This window comes from Simochromis diagramma, unplaced genomic scaffold, assembly GCF_900408965.1.
Source record: "Simochromis diagramma unplaced genomic scaffold, fSimDia1.1 OVJJ01000649.1, whole genome shotgun sequence".
NCBI lineage: Eukaryota > Metazoa > Chordata > Actinopteri > Cichliformes > Cichlidae > Simochromis > Simochromis diagramma.
Window position 1 is genome coordinate 1,265,956 of NW_024387444.1, and position 22,035 is coordinate 1,287,990.

Below are 22,035 nucleotides of genomic sequence, written 5' to 3' on the forward strand. Positions count from 1 at the left end.
CTCAGTTTTAAAAGCTCTTATGCTCTACTTTAATATTTTTATAGGAAATTGTTTATTATTGTAATTGAAAATGGGAGATGTCATTAATCATTGGGTAATGACAATGAGTAATGACATCATTACTCGTTGTGAAAGTGAGTGGAAGATGACCATCCATTCACTTTCTTCTGCTTAAAAGAACATTTCCCCGCCCCATAGCCACCTCCACCGGCTTATCCAGGGAAGCATCGAGGCATTCCCAGGCCGGCCGACAGATGTCCTGTATCTATACAACTGCATACTTCACTACCCAAATCGTGAGACCAGAGGTGAGTGGAGTCATAGACACAAGAAAGGTTCACCACAATCTCCAGTGTAAGTTGGAGACCACCACCTGATGAAGCAAACAGAACCACATCATCCACAAAAAGCAGTGATGACATTCTGAGGCCATTAGAGTGGAAGTCTTCCACCATAGATAGCAGTGTCCAACATCCACTGGAAATGAGTCTGACTTATTGCTGGCAATGTGGTCCAAGCCCTTGCAACAGTTGCACAAGGACTTGCAAGCTCGTATCAATGGGCCAGAGCTTTTCGGTCCATGTGCAACCGTTACAAGGGCTTGGACTGCATTGCCGGCAATAAGTCAGGCTCATTCCCAGAGGATGTTGGACACTGCTATCCCATTTTTAGAAGCACGCCGAAAGGATATTCCGAGGGATAATGTCGAAAACACTAGTTGGGCTAACTCCCACATACCGTGAAAGGATAAAGAACTGGTCCGGTGTTCTTCAACCACGATATCTGCCAATCCAGAGGCACCACACCAAATCTTCATGCAATTCTGTAGAAGTGTGTCAGCCAGAACAGCCTTACAAAGTACCCATATACCAAAAGGTCATAGCAGGGCCCTGAGTTTTGCTTTCCTGTCTACTCTACTGTGCACTTCAAAAATAAAGGCTAACGTGTCAATAAATAAATGTTGTTCATACAGCTGGTCCAGTCAGTTCTCTCCCCTGCGGTGTCACTTAATTCTGTTTTGTAAATACTAGTGAAGTGGCTTATTTAGTACAACGTGTTCTATTGTATTAGAGACACATGACGGTCACTCCCAGCTCATCATTTATCAAACAGCATGAAGGCCAGAAAATTAATGCAAACCACAATCTTCCTAAACCTGACCAAGTTTTTTTTAAGTTCAGTAAGTCAAAGAAAAAACAAGCTAAACAAAGTGTTAAACAAGTGAATCAGGAGATTCTGCTTGACAAACCTGAAATTTATGGTTTCTTTGAGAATAACTGCACACTGGAATCTAACAAGTCTGTCATTCAGTCCCTGACATGATAACATGCTTGTTTCATGTTTTCTTTTGTTTTTTGTCAGTGTCTTTGGATGGGGTAAAGGACCTCTGCCCCACTTCAATTTCCTGATCCGTCTTAGACCTGCAGGGTCAATCCAAAGTCCCAAACAAAGGCTCACACAGAGAGCCACACACAGTCTCATTCTTGTTTGACTGAGAGCAGAGGAATGCAAATGTGTGAGTGTGGGCGAGAGGGGGAGAGAACAAGAGATTATGAAGAATAGTGAGTGAGAGCATCAACAGAAGTTCTTTCATTCATGAATGTCTCGTCTTTACACCGAGAGTGTGAATATTTGTTCACTTTCTCTTTCATTCACAAGGGAATTACTGTAAACATTTGACTGTTTTTATGGTAAATGGACTGGTTCTAATGTAGCGCTCTTCTACTCTACCTGAACACTCAAAGGTCTTTATACAACATACCACATTTACACAAGCACCTTTTCATTCTTTTTCTATGTAAGTGCTTTCTATCTAACATTTAAACACATTCATACTCCGATGGATGCATCAGAGAGCAAACTGGAGTTAGTATCTCGCCCCCAATATTTGCCATGCAGACTTGACCAACCAGGGATCAGACTACCAACCTTCCTACAACCACACCTAAATATCATCTATATCTTTTAGATTTTTTATCAGATAAGTAATAGATAACTACAAGTCATAGAATGGAGTCAGACAAATTATTGAGATGCAGCAGCTGTTTTAGCTAGCATATCTCTATTTTGGTTTTTTACTGTATACACACTCAGCCAACTTGTAGCGGTTGCATTCAAAAATTTACCATTACCTGCTTACCACTGGGTACAAGTGGAATACGTTGGAGAAAAATGGAAGTTTGCAGCTTGTATTATCTTGGAATGTGAGTAATTCAAAAAACTGAGTAATTTTAGATTAGCAACTGGCTAAGCGCATGGTAACCTTTGCTTTCTAGCAGCTAAATAGACCCATCATGCTAACATAATGCTTTAGCATTATTAACTACTGTGATGTTACCCATCGGTTTTAGTTTCTGATTGGCATGTTGTTTCTTTCTTTTTATTTATTTTATTTTATTTTTAGACAGAAGTCACTTTATATAGAAAAGCCTGATAAACAAGCTGCATCCATAAACAGTATTGGTGCACTGTACAGACAGTGTTGCCAACTCCTCAGTAAGGAAAATCGCTATTGGCTGTCCTAAAAGTCGTAGAAGTCGCTAAATGACATCATTGTCTAATTTGCATAATTGGTCATGCTAATGTAATAGTAACCTACATTGTAGGAGAAAAAAATCACATCGTGGAAGAGACATAAAGTGAGTAAAAAATGTCCTAAATGCATTTAGAATTTATTTAGAACTACAAATTAAATTTCTTTTACCAATTATTGTTTTGTTAATGTCACAATTCCAACCCTACTCCTTTATCTGGCCTTGGACCGGCAAAAGTGACCCGAAATAGGCGCTCTGGTGGAGTTACTTTGTGTCTGTGTGTTTATAAGTAGTTTTAAACCTTGTGATCCACAAAACAACATAACAGTAAAAGAAGAACTGGCTGCGTTACAGTCAGTGCGGGAGCAGCGGCTTCGCTCAAGCGCAATTCATTTGCAGTTTGGCCGCATAGGTGTGAGCATCTCCTGCCCTGATAGCAGCTGGGGGAGGACTATCCTCCGCCCGTGAGCGCTTTAGCTCGGGCGAGGTGCCCACCGCAGCACCAGCTGCTTGTTGAGAGTAAGAGCGATACGCGCTTTCACGTCAAAAAGTCGTCATAAATAAGTTTCCAATAAAACCAGAAAAAGTCGCCAGATTTGTCGCTAGTCGCTTTTTAGAAAAAAAGTCGCTAAGGAGGTCTGAAAATTCGCTAAATATAGCGACAAAGTGGCTAAGTTAGAAACACTGTGTACAGATATGCATATAATAAGTATTTGGTAACAGACTCTAGCATTTCACCCACCCTCACTAGGACAGACTGGACTCGAATTCGAAGGAATGACTAAAGCGTCGTTCAAACTCAAAAACTGGCTGAACAACTCAGGACCATGACAATCAGTGGCTGACACCTTGATAAGCCACTAGCCAGAGGACCAGTAACACCAAACACCCAGATAGCAATGCTGAAAACCAATCTTCAAAATTTCACAAACCAGTGTGTGACGTCACAGTAGCTGGATCCGTCTTTTATAAAGTCTGGGGGGACTGACTCTGTTTTGGCTAATATGACACCTGACTGGGGAACCAACTTCAGTCAATAATAGCTGAATACATGGATGTTTGTATATGCCCACTTCCAATAATAAATAAACTAAGCTGTCGCTTTCCTGCTTTGTGCCCTTTTTTACTGAAAATGTGGCTTTAGATAATCAAATTCGCTGCAGCTTTCACGGGCTGCTTTTATTCCAACGCAGTGTCCCTCATCAGGCTGTAAATCGGTTCACTCTTAACAGAAGTGGAATGTGTGTAATTCGAACTTGTGTCACAAGATCACAAAGCCAAAGTAAATGTGAGGCCATGAACATATTGGAGAGCAGCTCAGGGTGTAAAGAGATAATAATGTTGCATAATGTGTAGGAGAAGAAAGATCTCTTTACGTGCTTGCTCCTAACGTTTCCCCTCCAGCTGAGACATTGACTGCGCACTGGACTTGCTTTTTGCTTGTTGTAAACGGGTATTATAGACAACTTGTTCCTTTTTTGCAATTCAGATCAGCTTCATGAATCACTAAATTTCACTGAAGATGTTTAACCATAAAAACCTGAAGTTGACCTCTAATTCCACGTTAAAGGGAGGACAGATAACCAGAGACAACTCCCAACAGAAGTCACACTCAGCACACTGTGTTTAATAATATCCACAGTAGTCACTGTAGTATTGTAATACAAATCCAGGCAATGCCTTTTCTAAAAATTGTTAGATGTTGCACAGCTGGTAGTTGCAATCCAATCTTAATTTTAATCCAATAATACATCTTGTATTATTTCAGTTGTATTACTGATAGTCATGGTTCAATGAATAGTATTAGCCATATGAGTAAGCAACTTGGTCCTGGAGGAACGTTGTTTCACTTCACTGTGTACTAACTGTATATGGTTGAAGTGACAATAAAGCCAACTTGACTTGACTTGACTTGACTTGAACTGGGTGGCAATGAGACAGTACAAGAAGGTGTAATAAGCAGTTTTAAAAGTAATATTACCAATAAAAACAATCTACAAGGTGCTAAGAATAACAGTAGGAAGTCCAGTTCATGCAGTGGTATAATGCTATGTTTTTTGTAAGTTAAGAATCAGAATCAGAAAGGGGTTTATTGCCAAATGTTGAGCAGGTTTACAACATTAGGAAATTGCTGCGGTGCTTCAGTGCAAACATACTGTCATAAATTACGCTTAAATAGACATGAAAAATAAATAAATAAATAAAAATAAGAATAAGAATTAAAAGTGCTAAGTAGATAGGTATATACATGAGTGCAGGTGGTGATCAGTGCCAAACATGGAATGATGCAGTGAACACAGCATAGGGTCATGTGTTAGTGGTGGGAACAGTCATATGGTTATTGTTCATGAGTCCAACAGCAGAGGGGAAGAAACTGTTCTTATGGCGAGAGGTTCTGGTGTGAATGGACCGGAGCCTCCTGCCTGAGGCAAGCAGGTCAAACAGACTGTGTCCAGGGTGAGAAGGGTCAGCTGAGATCCGAGCTGCACGCCCCAGTGTCCTGGAGGTGTACAGGTCCTGCAGAGATGGGAGTCTGCAGCCAATCACCTTCTCAGCAGAGCGCACAACACGCTGCAGTCTCTGTTTGTCCCTGATAGTGGCTCCAGCGTACCACACGGTGATTGAGGAGGTGAGGATGGACTCGATGATTGCAGTGTAGAATTGCATCATCGTCCGTGTTGGCAGGTTGAATTTCTTCAGCTGCCTCAGGAAGTACATCCTCTGCTGGGCTTTCTTGATGACGGAGGTGATGGTGGGCTCCCACTTCAGGTCCTGGGTGATGGTGGTACCCAGGAAGCGGAATGAGTCCACAGAGGTGATGGGGGTGTACTTCCTGGGGGTGCACTTCCTACTATAAGTAGTTATAGTAGGAAGTGCTTATCCCTGAGCCTGGTTCTCCTGGAGGTTTCTTCCTGTTAAGAGAAGAGAGTTCTTCCTGCCAAATGCTTAGTTGCTGGGGTTTCTTCTCCATCACTGTAGGGCCCTAACCTTACAATAAAAAGCACCTCAAGTGAACTGTTCTGGTAATTCGGTGCTATATAAATACAACTGAATTAAATTGTATTGAATAGTATAAAGTTGATAGCGGTATTACAATTTGACTATTAGATAGTAGTAACTCATTTTATAAGTAGTATAACCTGTACAAAGTGTCTATTAGATGGAAGTAGTAAAAGTAAAGGGCTGCAAACACTACTACAACTACGGTAGTATGTGTTTATGGGTTTATTGCTTATATTGTTTAAACAAATAAGAGAAGGACAGAAGAAACAGTTGAAAAGCTAACACATGTAAGAGTAATGATAATACTGTGAGCATAATCTAAATAGAGGGTAGTGAACAGCACAGTGCTAATGCAAGTACTGCCTTCCATGTGTTGTATATGACTTCTGTTTGGACTGTTATCTAAAGTGTAGCAACAGAAGGAAACGTTTTATCTACAGGTAAGTCAAAAGCCAGACCATAAACTGTACTGTTCTCAGTCAGCATTAATAATAAACTTAAAACCCGAGCAGTAGAAGATTATACACCACACACACACACCTGACCTGGCAAGATGAGCCAGCAGCGTGAATAAGGATCAGGATAACCGTCACATGATGGCGTTTGTGCGTAATCTCCTTCAGACGGGGAGGTCTGCTTTGAAGCTCCGGCACATCCTGATCTAGACTGACACTCTGGCCCTCAGAGTGCACTCTGAGTCTTCACTTTACCTTAATTTAAGAAAAGGAAAAAAAAACGAAAAAGCGTTTAACTAGCTTCACAGTGTATCTGTGGGGTTCAGCGAGGCCAAGTTCTGCTTTCAAAACAGAGCAATCCTAATCGCACAAAAAAGCCATGAGAGAGTTCCAGCGTAGAGCTACTTGAGAGTAAAAATAAAATAAAACAAAAGTAATGAGAACGTTTAAACGGAAAATTCTGAACTGATATAAATGTTACTATAAAAAAATAAAGTAAAGCCTAGTTATCCACGGATTTAGACATTTGTGTGTGTTATGTAGCACTGGTGTAGTGTTTATGTGGTTTGATTATTGTAAATGTATCAGAGAGCGCCCGTGGTTTTCCAGCGAGGGAAAGTCAATCTGTTTGTACACAAACCACGTCACTGTGCGTAAAAGGTCTCCACCCTCTTCCTCCCTCTTTGCTGGTTTGGGCTGATGCAATGTGGCATCTATAAAAGGAAGAGCCCTCGCCCCTTTTTTCTAGCAGAACAGGGTTTTCTCTCCGAGCGCGCCGCATTTCTTGGACTTTGATTCAAATAGTCAATACATCGAAATTCTTTTCGCGTTTTTGCTTCGGTTTATTTATCTTTTTGCTCCTTGGCCTGTTTCTGTTTCTGCTTTTTAAAGTCAGATCTGGTCTACTAGTAGGTCCATTCATTCATTCATTCAAAATTTCAGTCTTTATAAATATATATATATATATATATATATATATATATATATATATATATATATATTAAAAAAAAACCCTAGTCTTCTCAAGGATCAGCTGATTTTTGTAAAGAAATCGTCTGGACGTTTTTTTCTTCTTACTGAAAGGATCTTCAGGCATCCTAAGACATCTTCAAAAGGTAAGAATGTCGACATTCTCGTTTACCGTCAGAGGGAAAATTGGCGGATGTGGGCGGAACAGTATTTGAAATTTAAAAAATCAAATCTTTACAAGTTTTAACACACTGCACAGTTTCTGATTGCACATTATTACAGCATTTTATGTCTTTACCTTTTTATTTTTAATGCGAGGTATTTTTCTTTAATTAAAAATCGTCTGTTATCGGGTGTTAAAAGCTAATCAGTGTGAAACAGAATGATTTCCTGTCACAGTACATGTGCAGATCTCTCACTAAAGACTCATAACATGTCATTGTCTGAGAATCCCGAGGCGTTTTCTCTTATTAGGTCAGCCCTGATCCAAATAAATGAATAATGGAGTGTCCGCTTGACAGTGATGCTGCAGTGCTGGGCATGTATTAGGACACGGGCTTTTTACTGCCACACAGATCACAAAACACACACAGTGCGAAATGGAAGACATAGAAAAGTGTCTCTTGTGTGTAATCTGAAAAGGCTCTAAAGATAACCCTGCGCCTGAGCCACGGCCGCTGCGCAAAATGGGAGAGCCATGCCCATAAAGGGACAACACGTGTCATTGTTTCCAGTGGAGCCGGTCGGGTCATGGGAATAATGGCATTAAATGGCTCTGACCATTTAATGCCATTGTGGCTCTGTTTGGATCTTCATGTGCGTAAAAGTCATCCAAGAAGGTTATTTTACTATATGCCCGATTTAGACAGCTATGTCTGATTGTCACCTCGTTTTTGTTTCATTGGCAGTTTCTAAAATGGGATGTTTCAAGAAAAAGGAAAGTGAAAAGTCCAGATTTTAAGACGATTTTTAAGGGGGAAATGTGCGCAAAGTGTCACATTTGTCCGCGTGTACTGCGGCTTTTTTCTTTTGTATGTGTGTGTGCCCATTCAGTATCTATGGAAGAGTTGGGGTGATGCCGGTCTGGTATTTTTCCACTGCCGGTGCGTCACCCCTCCTCCCTCCTCTCTTCTTCCTCATCTGACTCCGCCGTAGCTAAAGCATGGTCACGTGGTCTCAGATTCCTGAGTAACGCTGCGGTGGAGCCACTATAATATTGATTATTCTCAAGGCAGCGTGAACGCGCACAGCTAGAAATGGGGGGGAAAGACTGAGGAAATGACGCAGTATACAGAAATATAAGAAATACAGTTAATTAACAGTTAAAACAACTTTTTTTAATTTATTTTTTTAGCTTTAAAATGCCCGAGATGAGAGATTTCAACAATGTTCCAGAAGATGACAGCAGCAGCTCAAACAGCAGTGAATACCCATGCCCAAAGAAGGTGCCACTGGATGGGTAAGGCTCACTTCACACACACTATAGTGAAAAATATATACTTAAGAACTGAAAACTGCACATGGTATAAACCACACTTCACAAAAATAACTCTTGATTCTTCTCTTTTCTTTTAAAGCCAATACCCCGATTTTGACGCAGAGTGCCAAAACTTCCTCCCTGAACACACGAGCAAGAAGAAGTATGCTACTGAATCTGTAAGAGCTTCTCTTTTTCCTCCAGCACATTTATCTTTCTCCTTTAACCAGTGATGTGATGTCTCATCTTGTCCTAACCGTCCTGCGTCTTGTCCACAGCACCAGGGTAGTGCCTCCTTTGGCATGTCCGTCTTCAACCTGGGCAACGCCATCATGGGCAGTGGCATCCTGGGTCTGTCCTTTGCCATGGCCAACACTGGCATCGCCCTGTTTGTGTAAGCATCTATTACTTACGTCTGTCCAATGCAAAGAGGCAAAAGGAAACAAACAAAGAAACTCCTTAAGCTAACACCAGAGTCAAGAGGTTAAGATGTAAAGAAAACCAAATAAGCATGACTCAAAACTGGTGTGTTTTTATTTCATAATCCGTATTTGGCTCAGACGAGCACGGGCAGGTATGGCTTTGTCTGTTGCATTGGTGTGACAGCTTGTGATGTATAGCATCTCTGCACGACGACTTTTCGCCGCCAGCAGAGTGTTTATGTGTCCTTTATGCAACTGCTCGACCCTGAGAGTCAGGGTTGAAAGTTTACAATTGTTCAAATGTTGCTCAGCTGAAGTACCAGCAATCTTGAGATTTTTTTTAAATTGCATCTCATTGTGAGTGATAGTGCCCCCTGCTGGTTATTCAGCACATTATTTGTGTGTGTGGAAACACTGAAGCCACCTTGCATCAGCCGCATGCTGCATTTCTTAATTTTTTCTTTTTAGCCCTCCGTTTCTCACTCACGCTGGCAGCATCTGCTGGAACTTTTCACAATCAGTCTGTCAGCAACCAATTGAAAGAAATCAGATTATTGGGTCCAAAAAAAAAATCTAATATTTTTTTGAGTCCACTCGCAGTATTCGACATCTCTGGGAGTCAGAAACAAAAGGGAGTGGCAGGAAAAGCAGCTAAGTCGAGGTAATCCTGCTGCTCCACGCACGAGTTACGTAAATGGAGAGATAATGTACGCTTGCAGGAGATCATGAATGGAGCTGCAGCTGACCACTCTGATCCCTGCATCTGCAGGAAGCTGGGGATTACAAACACCTGATGGCTCCTACCCAGCTGACAAACCTTGCTACCTGCTCCTTATGTCTCTGTGTTTATATGCTGAAGTACTGTCTGGTGCTAGTAAAGCAGATCAAGCCTTTGCAAACTAAGATGAGACAGAATAAGGACGTCATAGACAGACGAGCAGCCACCAAAGCAGCTGGACACACAGCTGAACATTGTGTTTATCAAAGACAAGTCTCAGAAGGCCAAGAGATTTACTTTCATCTGAACTATTAATAACGCCGAGTGTACAGTGCTGCCTCTGCAGCATCCCAGGGGCAGGGAAACCTTTCGTCCTTTGGATTCCTGCTGATGCTGCTTGTGACTCAAAGAACTTAGAGTTCTGGGTTTGTTTTTGACAAGGCAGATTGCAAACTTGCACACGCTCAGGTCTCGAAGGAAACACTAAAGGTACTGACACTTTGCTCTTGGAGCAGAAATCATCCTAACGGCAAATTCTCCCAAAACACACGAGATCTGAGCCATCACAAGAGAGAAGGGATGTGAGACATGATCAGTAGACTGCACAGCAATATGTGACCTTCACGTCAGCCAAATGTCAATGTGTTTGTTCACCAGTCAGGAAAATACATTTGTCATTCAACTGGCCTTCAAAGGCCCATGTTCAGCACTTCAGCCTTGATCAGAACATTTCATCATTGATTTTTCTGCTTTTCTTTTTTTTAAATCTCCTAATTATATCAAGGTCGCAGGTAAACATACAACTAAAGCTCTCCCTTGTCTGTTTACAGGATTCTTCTTGCGTCTGTCGCCATCTTCTCCTTGTATTCTGTGCACTTGTTGCTGAAGACGGCCAATGAAGGGGGTAAGTCTATCAGACAAACATCCCCAAATGCCAAGTGTGTATTTTTTTAAAAATACTTTTGTTCTAAATCCACAATTCTTTGTGTCTTTAGGCGCACTGGTGTACGAGCAGTTGGGTTACAAAGCCTTCGGGACACCGGGGAAACTCGCAGCCTCCCTCTCCATCACCATGCAGAACATTGGAGGTAAGAAAAATGAATGTTACGTAACTGTAATAGATCCAACATGTGCTCACTCAGAAAGCTAAAACACTGCTCCTCTGTGTCTGCAATGAGAGCATAGAGGGGGGAAGGCACAGGGGGAAACCTTGGTTGATGGAAACCAGCTTGTTTTGTTTGTTTTTGTAGCTGCCAGTAAAACCTTGAGTCATTTTACAAGCATCTGGGCCCCTTGCCAAATATTAGAGATCACTATTTTTATGGCAGAGTTTCCTCCTTTTCTTTTTTCTCCCTCAGTTTTACAGGAAAATGTGCTAAATGCTGTTGTTGTTGTTTTTCTGTTTTTTCCCCAACAGCCATGTCGAGCTACCTCTACATCGTGAAATACGAGCTGCCCACTGTTATAAAAGCTTTCACAGGAGCCAACGACGAGTGAGTGACTTTGATATTTTAGCAGCTTCCACACACAAACGCAGGTCTGGAAAAGTTAGAAATGACTGCATGTCTGTGCGCACCGCTCCAACAGACACAGCGCCTCAAACTGGCCGACATGACCTCTTTAAAGGCACCGTGTGGTGTTTTCTTGTAAACAAACATAAGCTGTGTTTACATGAAGAGGGGAAAGTCATACAAACACTGCTGGATGGCTCCACTAGCAGCTAAACGCTCTGCTTGGTGGCTTTGAATTTTCAAGCTTTATAGTAATACTAGCCATGTCTTTCTTTTTCATGTTTCACTGCTTTATTTCACCTAACACAGGAAACACTGCTGAAACTGGCGCATTACTTATATGAATATTTTTAACAAATCAAATAATGAACCTGGAGGTTGTAGACTTATTTCCAAGAAATCCAAGGATAACTCAGTCAAGCTGGCCTCTGTCCAAGGAACATCTGATTCGATTTTGGTAGTGGTTCAGATCAGACCACCAGACCATTTGCCGTGCAGCCAAAGATGTAGACTAAATGTCAATACAGCATGGTTTACTCGCCCCAATAGGAATGTTTGCTGGTTGCACTAGGACTACAAAAGGGAGGTGTTGGTGTTGGTGAAAAAAATTAATTCCTAGAAGGAATGAAAGAGAACCGGAATGCCCGAAAGAAGCACTCGAGGTGGACATGTTAAGCAAAATGGCTGCCAGTTGTTTTTCAAGTGCTGAGTGTCGGGGAAGGTGAAGCAGCGCCTTTGTCGCTCTGCTTGGAGCACAGGCTGTGTAGGAGGACTGTCTGGCTGTTTTTAAATGGACGGACAGTGTTCTGTCTTTCTGAGCGGCTCTTTCAAAGAGCCCTTTTAGAAAATGCAGCTGGTGCCGCACAGAGATGGAGCGCGGGATGATCTCACCGCCACCCGGCTTCGAGTTTAAAAAATTGATGTAGTTCGCTCTCCTCTGTGCCGCTTTGTTACATCTATTTTTGTAAGCTATGCAGTCATGCTTGCGGAGGCCAGTTCTTGTCAGCTAGTGCGCAGAGGCCTGGCAAGACGTGTCAGAGCAGCAGCTGAGAGGTTTGATCAGCCCTAAAAGCTGCAGAGTATTTCACAGGAAAGTAGATTCAGCGTGCTGCTTTCGGCATCACGGAGCTAATTAAATTACTTGTGGTCCTGGTTCATCAGTTTGTGATAAGATCAAAGCTTCTTAATATGCAAGATATACACAAGATGATAAAACTAACAAAAAATTCAAACTCATTGACAGTAGATTTCACAGTAGAACACTGCAAAACAACCTGTGTTGCCCCTTTAACACAGCTACAGAAATCTTTACCTATTCATTGGTGATCTCCATTAGCTAACACTGACATGCTCTGTCTTGTATTTCAGTCAATGGTACGTCAACGGTGACTACCTGGTGTTGCTGGTTAGTGTTGGCATTATCCTGCCCCTGTCGCTGCTAAAGAACTTAGGTAAGGAAAGTGTGTGTGTGTGTGTGTGTTTTGTGGGTGGGTGCTGCGAGTCAGATGCATTTCTGAACAGGGTTGGGTTCAAAGTCAGTGACGCACTTGCACTTGTGCAAGATTTCAAAAGCTTTAAAATCTTAATAGTGTAGCGTGACGTGATAGAGGAGGGCATCGCTAATGATTGTGTTTTTCACTCTTTCAGGTTACCTTGGTTACACAAGTGGTCTGTCACTGCTGTGCATGGTCTTTTTTCTGATTGTGGTGAGTATGACACACCTTTCCTCATTCCTCATGTTAGCGCATCACCGCACATCCTTTACGCACATCCTTTGGCCTGTTCTTGTTTTGCCAATTGAGTTTCAGTCTTCTAGTGAAATCCCTTCCTCCTACACAACAGAGCGGGATTCCTTTGTTTTAAAAAAATGTAGTCAAATGAATTCATTTAATAGTGGAACAGGACAGCACAACAACAGTCAAGTCTTTGTTTCTGATCATGCCGTAAATGTGGTTTTAATGAACCTTTGCTTCTTTACAATAAGGAGCTAAAATGGGAAATTTGCTCTCTGCTCCTTCAAGGTGATCATCAAAAAGTTCCAGATCCCATGCCCTCTCCCTGATATTCACGACAACTCGACTCATTCGTTGAACATCTCACACAGCTTACACAGCGACAATACTTCTGACGAGGACACCTGCAAGCCAAAATACTTTATCGTCAACTCACAGGTAAAGACTTAGAACATCTGTAGAACTGAAATAAACCATAATGAAATCATTTCTACTTTTTAGACGTTAGTTTAATGAATTTTTTTTACCTCCCTAGACTGTTTATGCTGTCCCTATTATTACCTTCGCCTTTGTGTGCCACCCTGCCATCCTGCCCATGTACGACGAGCTCAAAGAGTGAGTATACACTGCCGTCTTTTTAAATTTCCCTGACATATAAAACACAATTTACAACTTTTTTACAGTGATTTTTGTCTGCTGTCTAAATAAAACATGTCTTCAACTCTCTGCTGAACAGCCGTTCCCGCAAGAAGATGCAGAATGTCGCCAATGTTTCTTTCCTGGCTATGTTCATCATGTACCTGCTGGCTGCCCTTTTTGGATACCTGACTTTTAACCGTAAGTCAAGACAGTAAAAATGTAAATATGTACACAAATTTTTTAAGTGGGGAAAAAATGTAACTAAATTTAGTTTCTTGACACAGTTAATGTCAACACACACCTATACCAGTTCACAAGAAGTTATACGAAATGTTAAATGAGCTCTGTCATCTAAGGTTAAGCGAGAAACTTTCAGGAACAGTAGTTATGCAAGACTGTGAAAAAACCCACCTGATGCCACTGAGCAGTGTGCTAGCATGTTTGTGTTCCCGCGCGTCATGACAAAAACAACTGATAGACCACCAAGAAATGTTCCTGGAACTTACCAGCAGTTATACAAGAGAGTGATAGTGAAAACTGTGACAGTGTGGCGTGCCCCCCCCCCCCTACCAGTTTGTAGTCGGGATGAGTCGACATTGCGAAATGATATTTGTTTTACCTACTTAAATACTCCTAAAACAACATAGAAGTCGCCAAAGAATTTAGGTGGTTTGTGGCCGTAAACCTCTTGCTTAAATATACATCTAACAAAAAAATGCTTTTTTCAGTTCTAGTAAAACACTTATTTTACATTAAAATATCATAACAGGGTGTTAAAAATGAAACAAAATGTTTTTTGTTGCTGTGCATGCTAATGTCAACCTGCAAACCTTTGTAAAACCACAAGGCTTAGCAAACCATTGTTTCAGTTAGCTTAGCTAAATTTTAAATGGGGAAAATTAAAAAAGATCTGAATAAGCACACAGCTTAAGGCAAAGGAAAATGTAAAAACTAGACCCCAAAAAACGGAGTCAAAACATGTTTGCTTTTTTCATTAGCTGGTTAGCTTAGCTCAATCCAGAGACGTCTCTGAAGCGCTAGCATTTTTCTCATTATTATTTTACTATTTATGTAGTACAGATTCTTAAAAATAGAAATAGCGTGTAGCCAAATTAGTATACTAAGATAAGCTAATTAGCAGCTACTCCCACCTTTACACTGATTGCAAAGATATGAAAGAAATTTAGCTTGTCATGAAGCTAATTTTTATGCTATTAATCCTAATGGCACATATACACATATAAATATGGGTGATATAATATATAAGGTTTTACTTACTTTGCGTTTATAGAACTTCATAATAAAAAATCTTTGACTAACAATGCAAATTTAAATTTTTTCTAAAATTTAATTTATAAAATGGTATCAAGTTCTAACCATTAGTTATCCATGTACAATCCTCTAGATGAGTAGATGACTTTAACCCTGACTTAAGTGGAGGACATCTGTTGTCTTTGTCTATAGAGCACGTGGGAGATGAGCTGCTGCATACCTACACCAAAGTGTACAAGTTTGATGTGCTCCTGTTGATTGTCCGTCTGGCCGTGCTGACCGCCGTCACCCTTACTGTCCCTGTTGTCCTCTTCCCTGTAAGTTTGAAAAAAAATGTCACAGAGATTCTAAAATATGAATTACTACAAATAATAGGTCATGTGGAATAACCTCCCTGTTTCTCATTGTGCAGATTCGTACCACTGTCAACCACCTCCTGTGCCCTTCTAAGGAATTCAGCTGGGTTCGCCACACTGCCATCACTGTGTTCTTGCTGGCTGGCACAAATGCCCTGGTTATTTTCGTTCCCACCATCAGGGACATCTTTGGCTTTATAGGTATGTGTCTGCATACAAGATACTGTAATAACATCTTAGCAACAGTAAAAGAAAGGATTGTGACTAAAATGCCAAATATCTTTACTCTGTCAGGAGCTTCTGCTGCTGCCATGCTCATCTTCATCCTGCCTTCAGCTTTCTACATCAGACTGGTCAAGAAAGAGTCCATGAAGTCTAGGCAAAAGATCGGGGTAAGATGGAGTTCGATGAAATGAACAGTTTTGGAACTTAAACTTATTTGTTTCCTTGCCAAGAATTCGACACGGTTGTAGCTGCAGTAATTAGCCCTTTAGTTTAACTTCATATTAAGCAAACACTTGAATTAACTCTGTTCAAAACCACAATTCTTATGTTTGATTGTTTTTTCTTTTTCTTTAACTCTCATATTTTTAACTAAAGGATAACACAAATAGTGCAACAAATGAGCTTTATCTTCTGCATTGCTAAGCTAAAGTAAGATAATTAGCTTTATACTGAACCGAAGACAACAAATTACACATTTGTTGAACTGTGAAAGGTTTCATTTAACTTGGTGTGAATGAACACATTAGCTAACTGTGATCTTATTTTCCTCTCTAGGCATTAGTCTTCCTCATTTTCGGTATCGTGGTCATGCTTGGCAGCATGACCCTCATCATCCTGGACTGGATCAAGAACGCCACAAGCGACAGCGGACACTAAACCTCCAGCACTCCTGCTGTTTGCTGCTGGCTCTTCGACATCCTTGTAACCAACATCAAACCTATTGTAAACAAAGAAAAACACAAGAACTCACTTCATGTTCAGCATTGACTCGCTGAGCGACGGACCATGCCATTCCAAGAGAATGTATCTGAACTTTGTACAGTATGCTGTGATAGACCACAACGTCAGCGTTTTACTTTTTTTGTTTGTTTCTGTTTTTATTGCAACTTTTTTCATTGTCATTTTTGCTCGTTTTTATTCTTCGTGTTTTGATAGTTTGAGGTATGGGGCTTTGTTTTGCTTTTATTTTTGAATAGTTACTAAAGGTACAGCTGAAAACAAAATTCTTTTAACGTGCCTCACGCCACAGAAGAAATAGTCATAGAGTTCAAAATAGAGCTTACGCTCAGGTACGCTGCAACTGTGTCCTCTGAGCTCAGCAACAATAGATCCTGCTGACAAAACAAAAGAAAAACCTTGTGAATTTTCCAAATCCTGACAAGTGGGAACAGACTTGAAAGTTTAACCTTCTTAGTTACGTTCTTTACAACAGTTTTTCTTTTTTTTAACTTTGCCAAAACTGTGTTTGTAAAGCATAATTATATAGTGAAAAGCACTTAAAATCAGCACACTTGTCAGTTTTCACAGGCAAGGCCTAACACAGCCTATTTCAGTATTTGTACCAAGCCTCTGCAACCTTGTTAACAGTGTCAGCTTTCCTTGTAAAACTGTGCGTCACTCAACAGAACCTGCCCTTTCAAACCCAGCACTGGGCGCTGCAGAGGTTCTTGCGTGAGGTCTCTCCTGAAACTGTATTTAGTCTTTATAACCTGCTGAAGGTCTGCGCAGCGACGACACTACTGCTTTGAGAAGGCCTGCGAGCCTCCCGGTTCCACTTCCCCCACTCAGGGGTTGTGGGAAACTTGAAATTTTTTCTTTATGGAAGAATACTTTGAATTTTGACCACATGCCGTGGTTATAAGATACCTGTTAAACTTGCAAAAAAAAACCAACCTAAGAAACAACTAAAAACAGGTTGCACTCTTGAACACCTTCAACCAAACAATAACGAACAAGAGAGCTCGACGCGGATTCCTTCCCACCGAGTGGAGAGCCTGTCGTAGATGGCACACTGTGCTTCCAACATTCACACGTCACCGAAATGTTGTCATCTATTTATGGAAGACCGTGAAATCAATGTAATTTAAAATATTTTACTATATTTATATAATATTGTACGTGTACATGTATATGTGTGTATATATATATATATATATCTATTGAGTTCACCTGTAAATATGCTTTTTTTTTGTACAATGTTGTATTGGAGCTGTAAAACAAAACAAATCCCAAGGTGGTTAATACCAAATTTGTTTCAGTGCATCGGAGCTTCAGCGGTTCTTCTCCGTTAAGACTGACTGAAATTCTCGTTTAGGAACTGTGTGAAAGCCCCGTTGTTGAGCGGTATCAGTCTTCTTTTCCTTTTTGGCCCCTGAACACAAACACAGCAAAATGTTGTTTCTGCACATCTCCGCTTGAGAGTACGTCAACCAACTCTTGACCTCAGGAGCAAAGAGGGCTTTGCCCATCAGTGTTACACTGTTGTTTCAATGAAACACTATGTATATCCTGTAATTACTGTCCAAATAAATCAAAGACAAATGGTAACTTGAGCTGTGTACACTCTTTCTTGTCCTCTGTTGGACTGTTTTTGTTTTTTGTTTTTTTTTTTTGGGGGGGGGGGGGATGTGGAAGAACTACTATGTTTAGTTTTTTTTATGTCCAAAACACCTATGCACTGTGCTAAAGAGAGAGACCAAGTTCAGCTTAGATAGACCCAGGCCATATTTTGCTGTAATACCATTTTGTACCATGAGATGGTGCAGCAAGTCAATGTAAACTTTTTTATCAATGAAAATACATTTTTATTTACAACAACGGTGTGAGAAAAGGAAAAGCTTCATGAGGGAAAAGAGCAGCTAAAAAAATTAAAAACATCTGTCAAAAAAAACACTGCCGGTGTCACCCCTCCTCTCTCTTCTTCCTCATCTGACTCCGCCGTAGCTAAAGCATGGTCACGTGGTCTCAGATTCCTGAGTAGTGACCCATCACTTCCCTTACCTGTGGCACCTGGATGTCTCTAAACCACATACAATGTCCCCACTTTGAAGATGTGATAAACATAAGGCTCACTTGTGATAACATTCTACATGCATGCAACTAGTTTCTGTCAAAAAACCCTTATCTTCAGTATTTCTAGGAATTAGAATTTTTTTTTAGAAATATTTAAACTCCTCCAATTGGAGGAGTTTAAATATCTCGGGGTCTTGTTCACGAGTGATGGAAGAAGGGAGCGGGAGATCGACAGACGGATTGGTGCAGCGGCTGCAGTGATGTGGACGCTGTACCGGTCTGTTGTGGTGAAGAGAGAGCTGAGTGTAAAAGCAAAGCTCTCAATTTACCGGTCGATCTATGCCCCTACCCTCACCTATGGTCACGAGCTGTGGGTAGTGACCCAAAGAACAAGATCGCGAATACAAGCGGCGGAAATGGGTTTCCTCTGGTGGCTGGCCTCTCCCTTAGAGATAGGGTGAGAAGCTCGGCCATTCGGGAGGGGCTCAGAGTAGAGCCGCTGCTCCTCCGCATCGAAAGGAGCCAGTTGAGGTGGTTCAAGCAGCTGACAAGGATGCCTCCTGGGCGCCTCCTGGGTGAGGTGTTCCGGGCATGTCCCACCGGGAGGAGGCCCCGGGGCAAACCCAGGACACGCTGGACAGATTATATCTCTCGGCTGGCCTGGGAATGCCTTGGTGTTCCCCCGGATAAGCTGGAGGAGGTGGCTGGGGAGAGGGAGGTCTGGGCTTCTCTGCTTGGGCTGCTGCCCCCACGACCCGGCCCCGGATAAGCGGAAGAAAATGGATGGATGGATGGATGGATGGATGGATATTTACTATATGCAATAATGAATTTCTATACATTTTACATCAGATGACCACTTTGGTTGTAAGATTCAGATAATTATTTATTAAAAGCTAGACATTTAAAATGAAAATAAGAGGGTACCTAGACCCGGTTCGTAGAGTACGCTTGGGGAGTGTGATCGCGTGTACAGCGTCTCTTTATGTCTGTCTCCACGTTGGTTGAGTGTGGAGTAAGTGCATATGAGAGCATGAGGGTGGGAATGGATGTTTGTGTCTGTGTGTGCCTGTATGTCTGTGTCTATATGTCAGGTTGGGTATCAGACGCCACCTCTCTGGGGACATCTCAGGCCCTCCAAGGTTTGGAGGCCTATCTCCACCCACCACCACTTCCCCTGCCAGTGGCGGACTCCCTCAGGTGTCGGTGCGTTGGTGGTTCTTTGTGTCTGGGGGTGGGCGTCCGGGTACACACCGGCTCACTTCTTGGCGGCCGCTTATTGGGGCCTGGAACCTGGGGCTCGCTCGGGCCACCTCGGAGGTGGGGTGCCCTCAGCCTCTCGGCCTGGGGCTCGGTCACTCAGGCACAGCTGGCTGCCAGCGGAGCTCACGGGCGCGTCACTGCAACTCCCCCTGGCTTCTGCTCCGCGGCTGCTGAGTGAGCCCTCATCTGGGACTCTCCTCAGCTCTTACTGGGACAGTGGCGCGGCTGCCCCTCTGTTGGTCTTCCTTGGTCTCTTGTGTTCTGGGGGCCTCTGGATGGCTGGAGTTTTGATCTCCTCCATACCTGCTTCATACCCTGGAGGACGGGGCTGTGGCTCCCCACACTCCCTAGCAGATCGTTACATGGAGAAACCTTTGGAATGCAAGCATGCTGATCCACACAGGTATGCACACAGGTGTACACACGGGTATTCACAGACGCGGACTACACCTTTCTTGGCTGCTGCCTCAAAGCACATTGTGCGCTGTCTATCTTGCGTGCTGCACAATATCGTTTATTATTTAGTATCTACTGATATCTACTGCTAGCTAGTTTATTGTGATGGTGCTGTTTTTTTTATTATGTTTCTCTTTGTTGTTTGCTTTCTCTTCTGTTTTTTTCTCCATACAGGTGACCCAGGTGTTTTGTTTGTTTGTTTTTTCTTTCTTCCCCCCCCCCTTCTCACCGTCTCTTCTCCCCTTTGGTTTTCTTTCTCTCCCTCTCTTTCTTTCATTCTTTCTCCCTGTCCTATCCCCCAGTCATGTCTGTCCCGTTTGTAGCAACTGAAAATAAAATAAATTCATAATTATAATAAAGGTCAATCCAATGGACCAATATGGCAAGGCCATGATGATCCACTTGGTAAAATAAATCCGCTTGGCATCTTTCTTGGCCTTAAGACAACAATTCTGATGGCTAAAGATCCAAACGGGACACAAAAAAAAATAAAAAATAAAATAAAATAAAATGAAAATAAGAAAGAAAAGTATTTCTTTGTGCCCCCCTTTCCCAGTTAATGCCCTACCTGGCCCACCTGGCAAAACTTTGCTAGACTCGCCCCTGCACAGTTACCAGCCGCCAGCTACGTAAAAAAAGGATCCTGGTGTTATTTCTCAGAAACAGGTCATAACTTCCCTTCAACTCATTCATGTCACCTAAAAGGTAAACCTGTTCCTCCATCACCTGTTCAGCTCTGATGATTCAGTAAGGACATCTCCTGGTTTCATCTTCATGTTTCCCTCTCACCACATATTCAAACCAATATCATGACCAGCAGCTTTTACAGCTGTGGCTCCAGCAAACATCAGCTGATACTAGAAAGTAATATTAAATAAATTCTAACAACAACTGATCAAGCTTAAACATGCTGCTGTTGTTTAGCACGACCTCCACCTGTTTCCTCTTTCTGGCGCAAAGGGGACGATAAACAAACAAGAGAGAAAAGCCGATCAGCTGATCATTGATCAATTTCATGATTGAAATAGCAACAGGAGAAGGAGGGGGAGAAAATGAGAGAAGAAGAGGCAGCTGTGCAGCGTAAAGATGCAGAAAAACTCCAGCTTTGCGTCTTTTTTTTTTCATTCTAGCTGAAGTATGGGACAAATTGCGTTCCTTTTCACCTCAATACAGAACTTTAAAGTTCAACCTCATCGGCTGTAATTGGTCCAGCCTAGAGTCGATCATGACCAATTAGCCAATCCACGCCTTTAAATGTTTATACCATTACAAAAAACAAACAGACAAACAAACAAAAAAACATCAGCCCATAAAAACAAAAAATCACCGTTGGGCATACCAGCTGTATGCTGAGAGCCAGGGTTAAAAGTTTACAATTGTTCAAATTTTGCTCAGCTGAAGTACCAGCAGTCTTGTTTGCCTGATATTTTTTTAAAAAATGCATCTCATTGTGAGTGAGAGTGCCCCCTGCTAGTTATTCAGCACATTATCGTCAGTCTGCTCACTTGTGTAGAAAGACTGAAGCCATCTTGCATCAGCCAGGTGCTTTTTAGCCCTCTGTTTCTTACTCACACTGGCAGCATCTGCTGGAATTGATCACAATCAGCTTGTCAGGAACCAACTGTAGAGAAATCAGATTATTGGGTCAAAAAATATTTATATATATATTTTTGAGAGTCTACTCGCAGTACTTGAGATCTCTGGGAGTCACCCAAATGGTGTCCCTTCAGAGACACAAGGGGGAAAGCAGCTAAACTGAGGTAATCCTGCTGCGCCAGGCATGAGTTACGTAAATGGAGAGATAATGTACACTCGCAGGAGATCGTGAATGAAGCGGCGCTCCAGCTGACCAATCTGATCCCTGCATCTGCAGGAAGCTGGGGATTACATATGCCTAATGGCTCCTACATAACTGACAAAGCTGGCTATTTGTTTTGTGTTTATATACTGAAGTGCTGGCTGGTACTATTGATGGTCCAATAATCAGACAATTGACATTAGAATTCCACCTTTAATGGTCGCCTTCCTTTTTACAACAAGTGGAAAGTCCCCACATAAAACTTCCGCCCCCCCTTTCCCGCCTGCGCATAGCCAATAGGTAGGTTACATACATCTTAACAATCTCCCCTTTTTCTTTAAGAAAAAGAGACTAGAGATTAGAACTAGGGCTGGGTATCGTCACTGATTTCTAGAATCGATTCGATTCCGA

At 41.9% G+C, this 22,035-nt stretch overlaps 1 protein-coding gene across 3 annotated transcripts in view; it reads left to right on the forward strand.

Moving 5' to 3' along the window:
• The first annotated feature begins 6,724 nt into the window (after nt 1-6,724).
• LOC120722548 (sodium-coupled neutral amino acid transporter 2-like) overlaps nt 6,725-22,035 on the forward strand; it is a 57,982-nt gene continuing 42,671 nt past the window's right edge. The window contains exons 1-16 of one of the 3 annotated variants that reach the window (XM_040013555.1): nt 6,727-7,107; nt 8,316-8,420; nt 8,539-8,617; nt 8,717-8,832; nt 10,409-10,482; nt 10,574-10,666; nt 10,996-11,071; nt 12,458-12,540; nt 12,737-12,795; nt 13,111-13,260; nt 13,358-13,437; nt 13,559-13,659; nt 14,926-15,050; nt 15,146-15,290; nt 15,384-15,481; nt 15,870-17,647. In XM_040013555.1, coding sequence (XP_039869489.1) covers nt 8,323-8,420; nt 8,539-8,617; nt 8,717-8,832; nt 10,409-10,482; nt 10,574-10,666; nt 10,996-11,071; nt 12,458-12,540; nt 12,737-12,795; nt 13,111-13,260; nt 13,358-13,437; nt 13,559-13,659; nt 14,926-15,050; nt 15,146-15,290; nt 15,384-15,481; nt 15,870-15,971 — 1,479 coding nt within the window. In that variant the 5' untranslated portion in view covers nt 6,727-7,107; nt 8,316-8,322 and the 3' untranslated portion in view covers nt 15,972-17,647. Of the gene's footprint in view, nt 7,108-8,315; nt 8,421-8,538; nt 8,618-8,716; nt 8,833-10,408; nt 10,483-10,573; nt 10,667-10,995; nt 11,072-12,457; nt 12,541-12,736; nt 12,796-13,110; nt 13,261-13,357; nt 13,438-13,558; nt 13,660-14,925; nt 15,051-15,145; nt 15,291-15,383; nt 15,482-15,869; nt 17,648-22,035 lie in introns of those variants that run through there. The other 2 variants (XM_040013556.1, XM_040013557.1) reach the window with 2 other exon arrangements.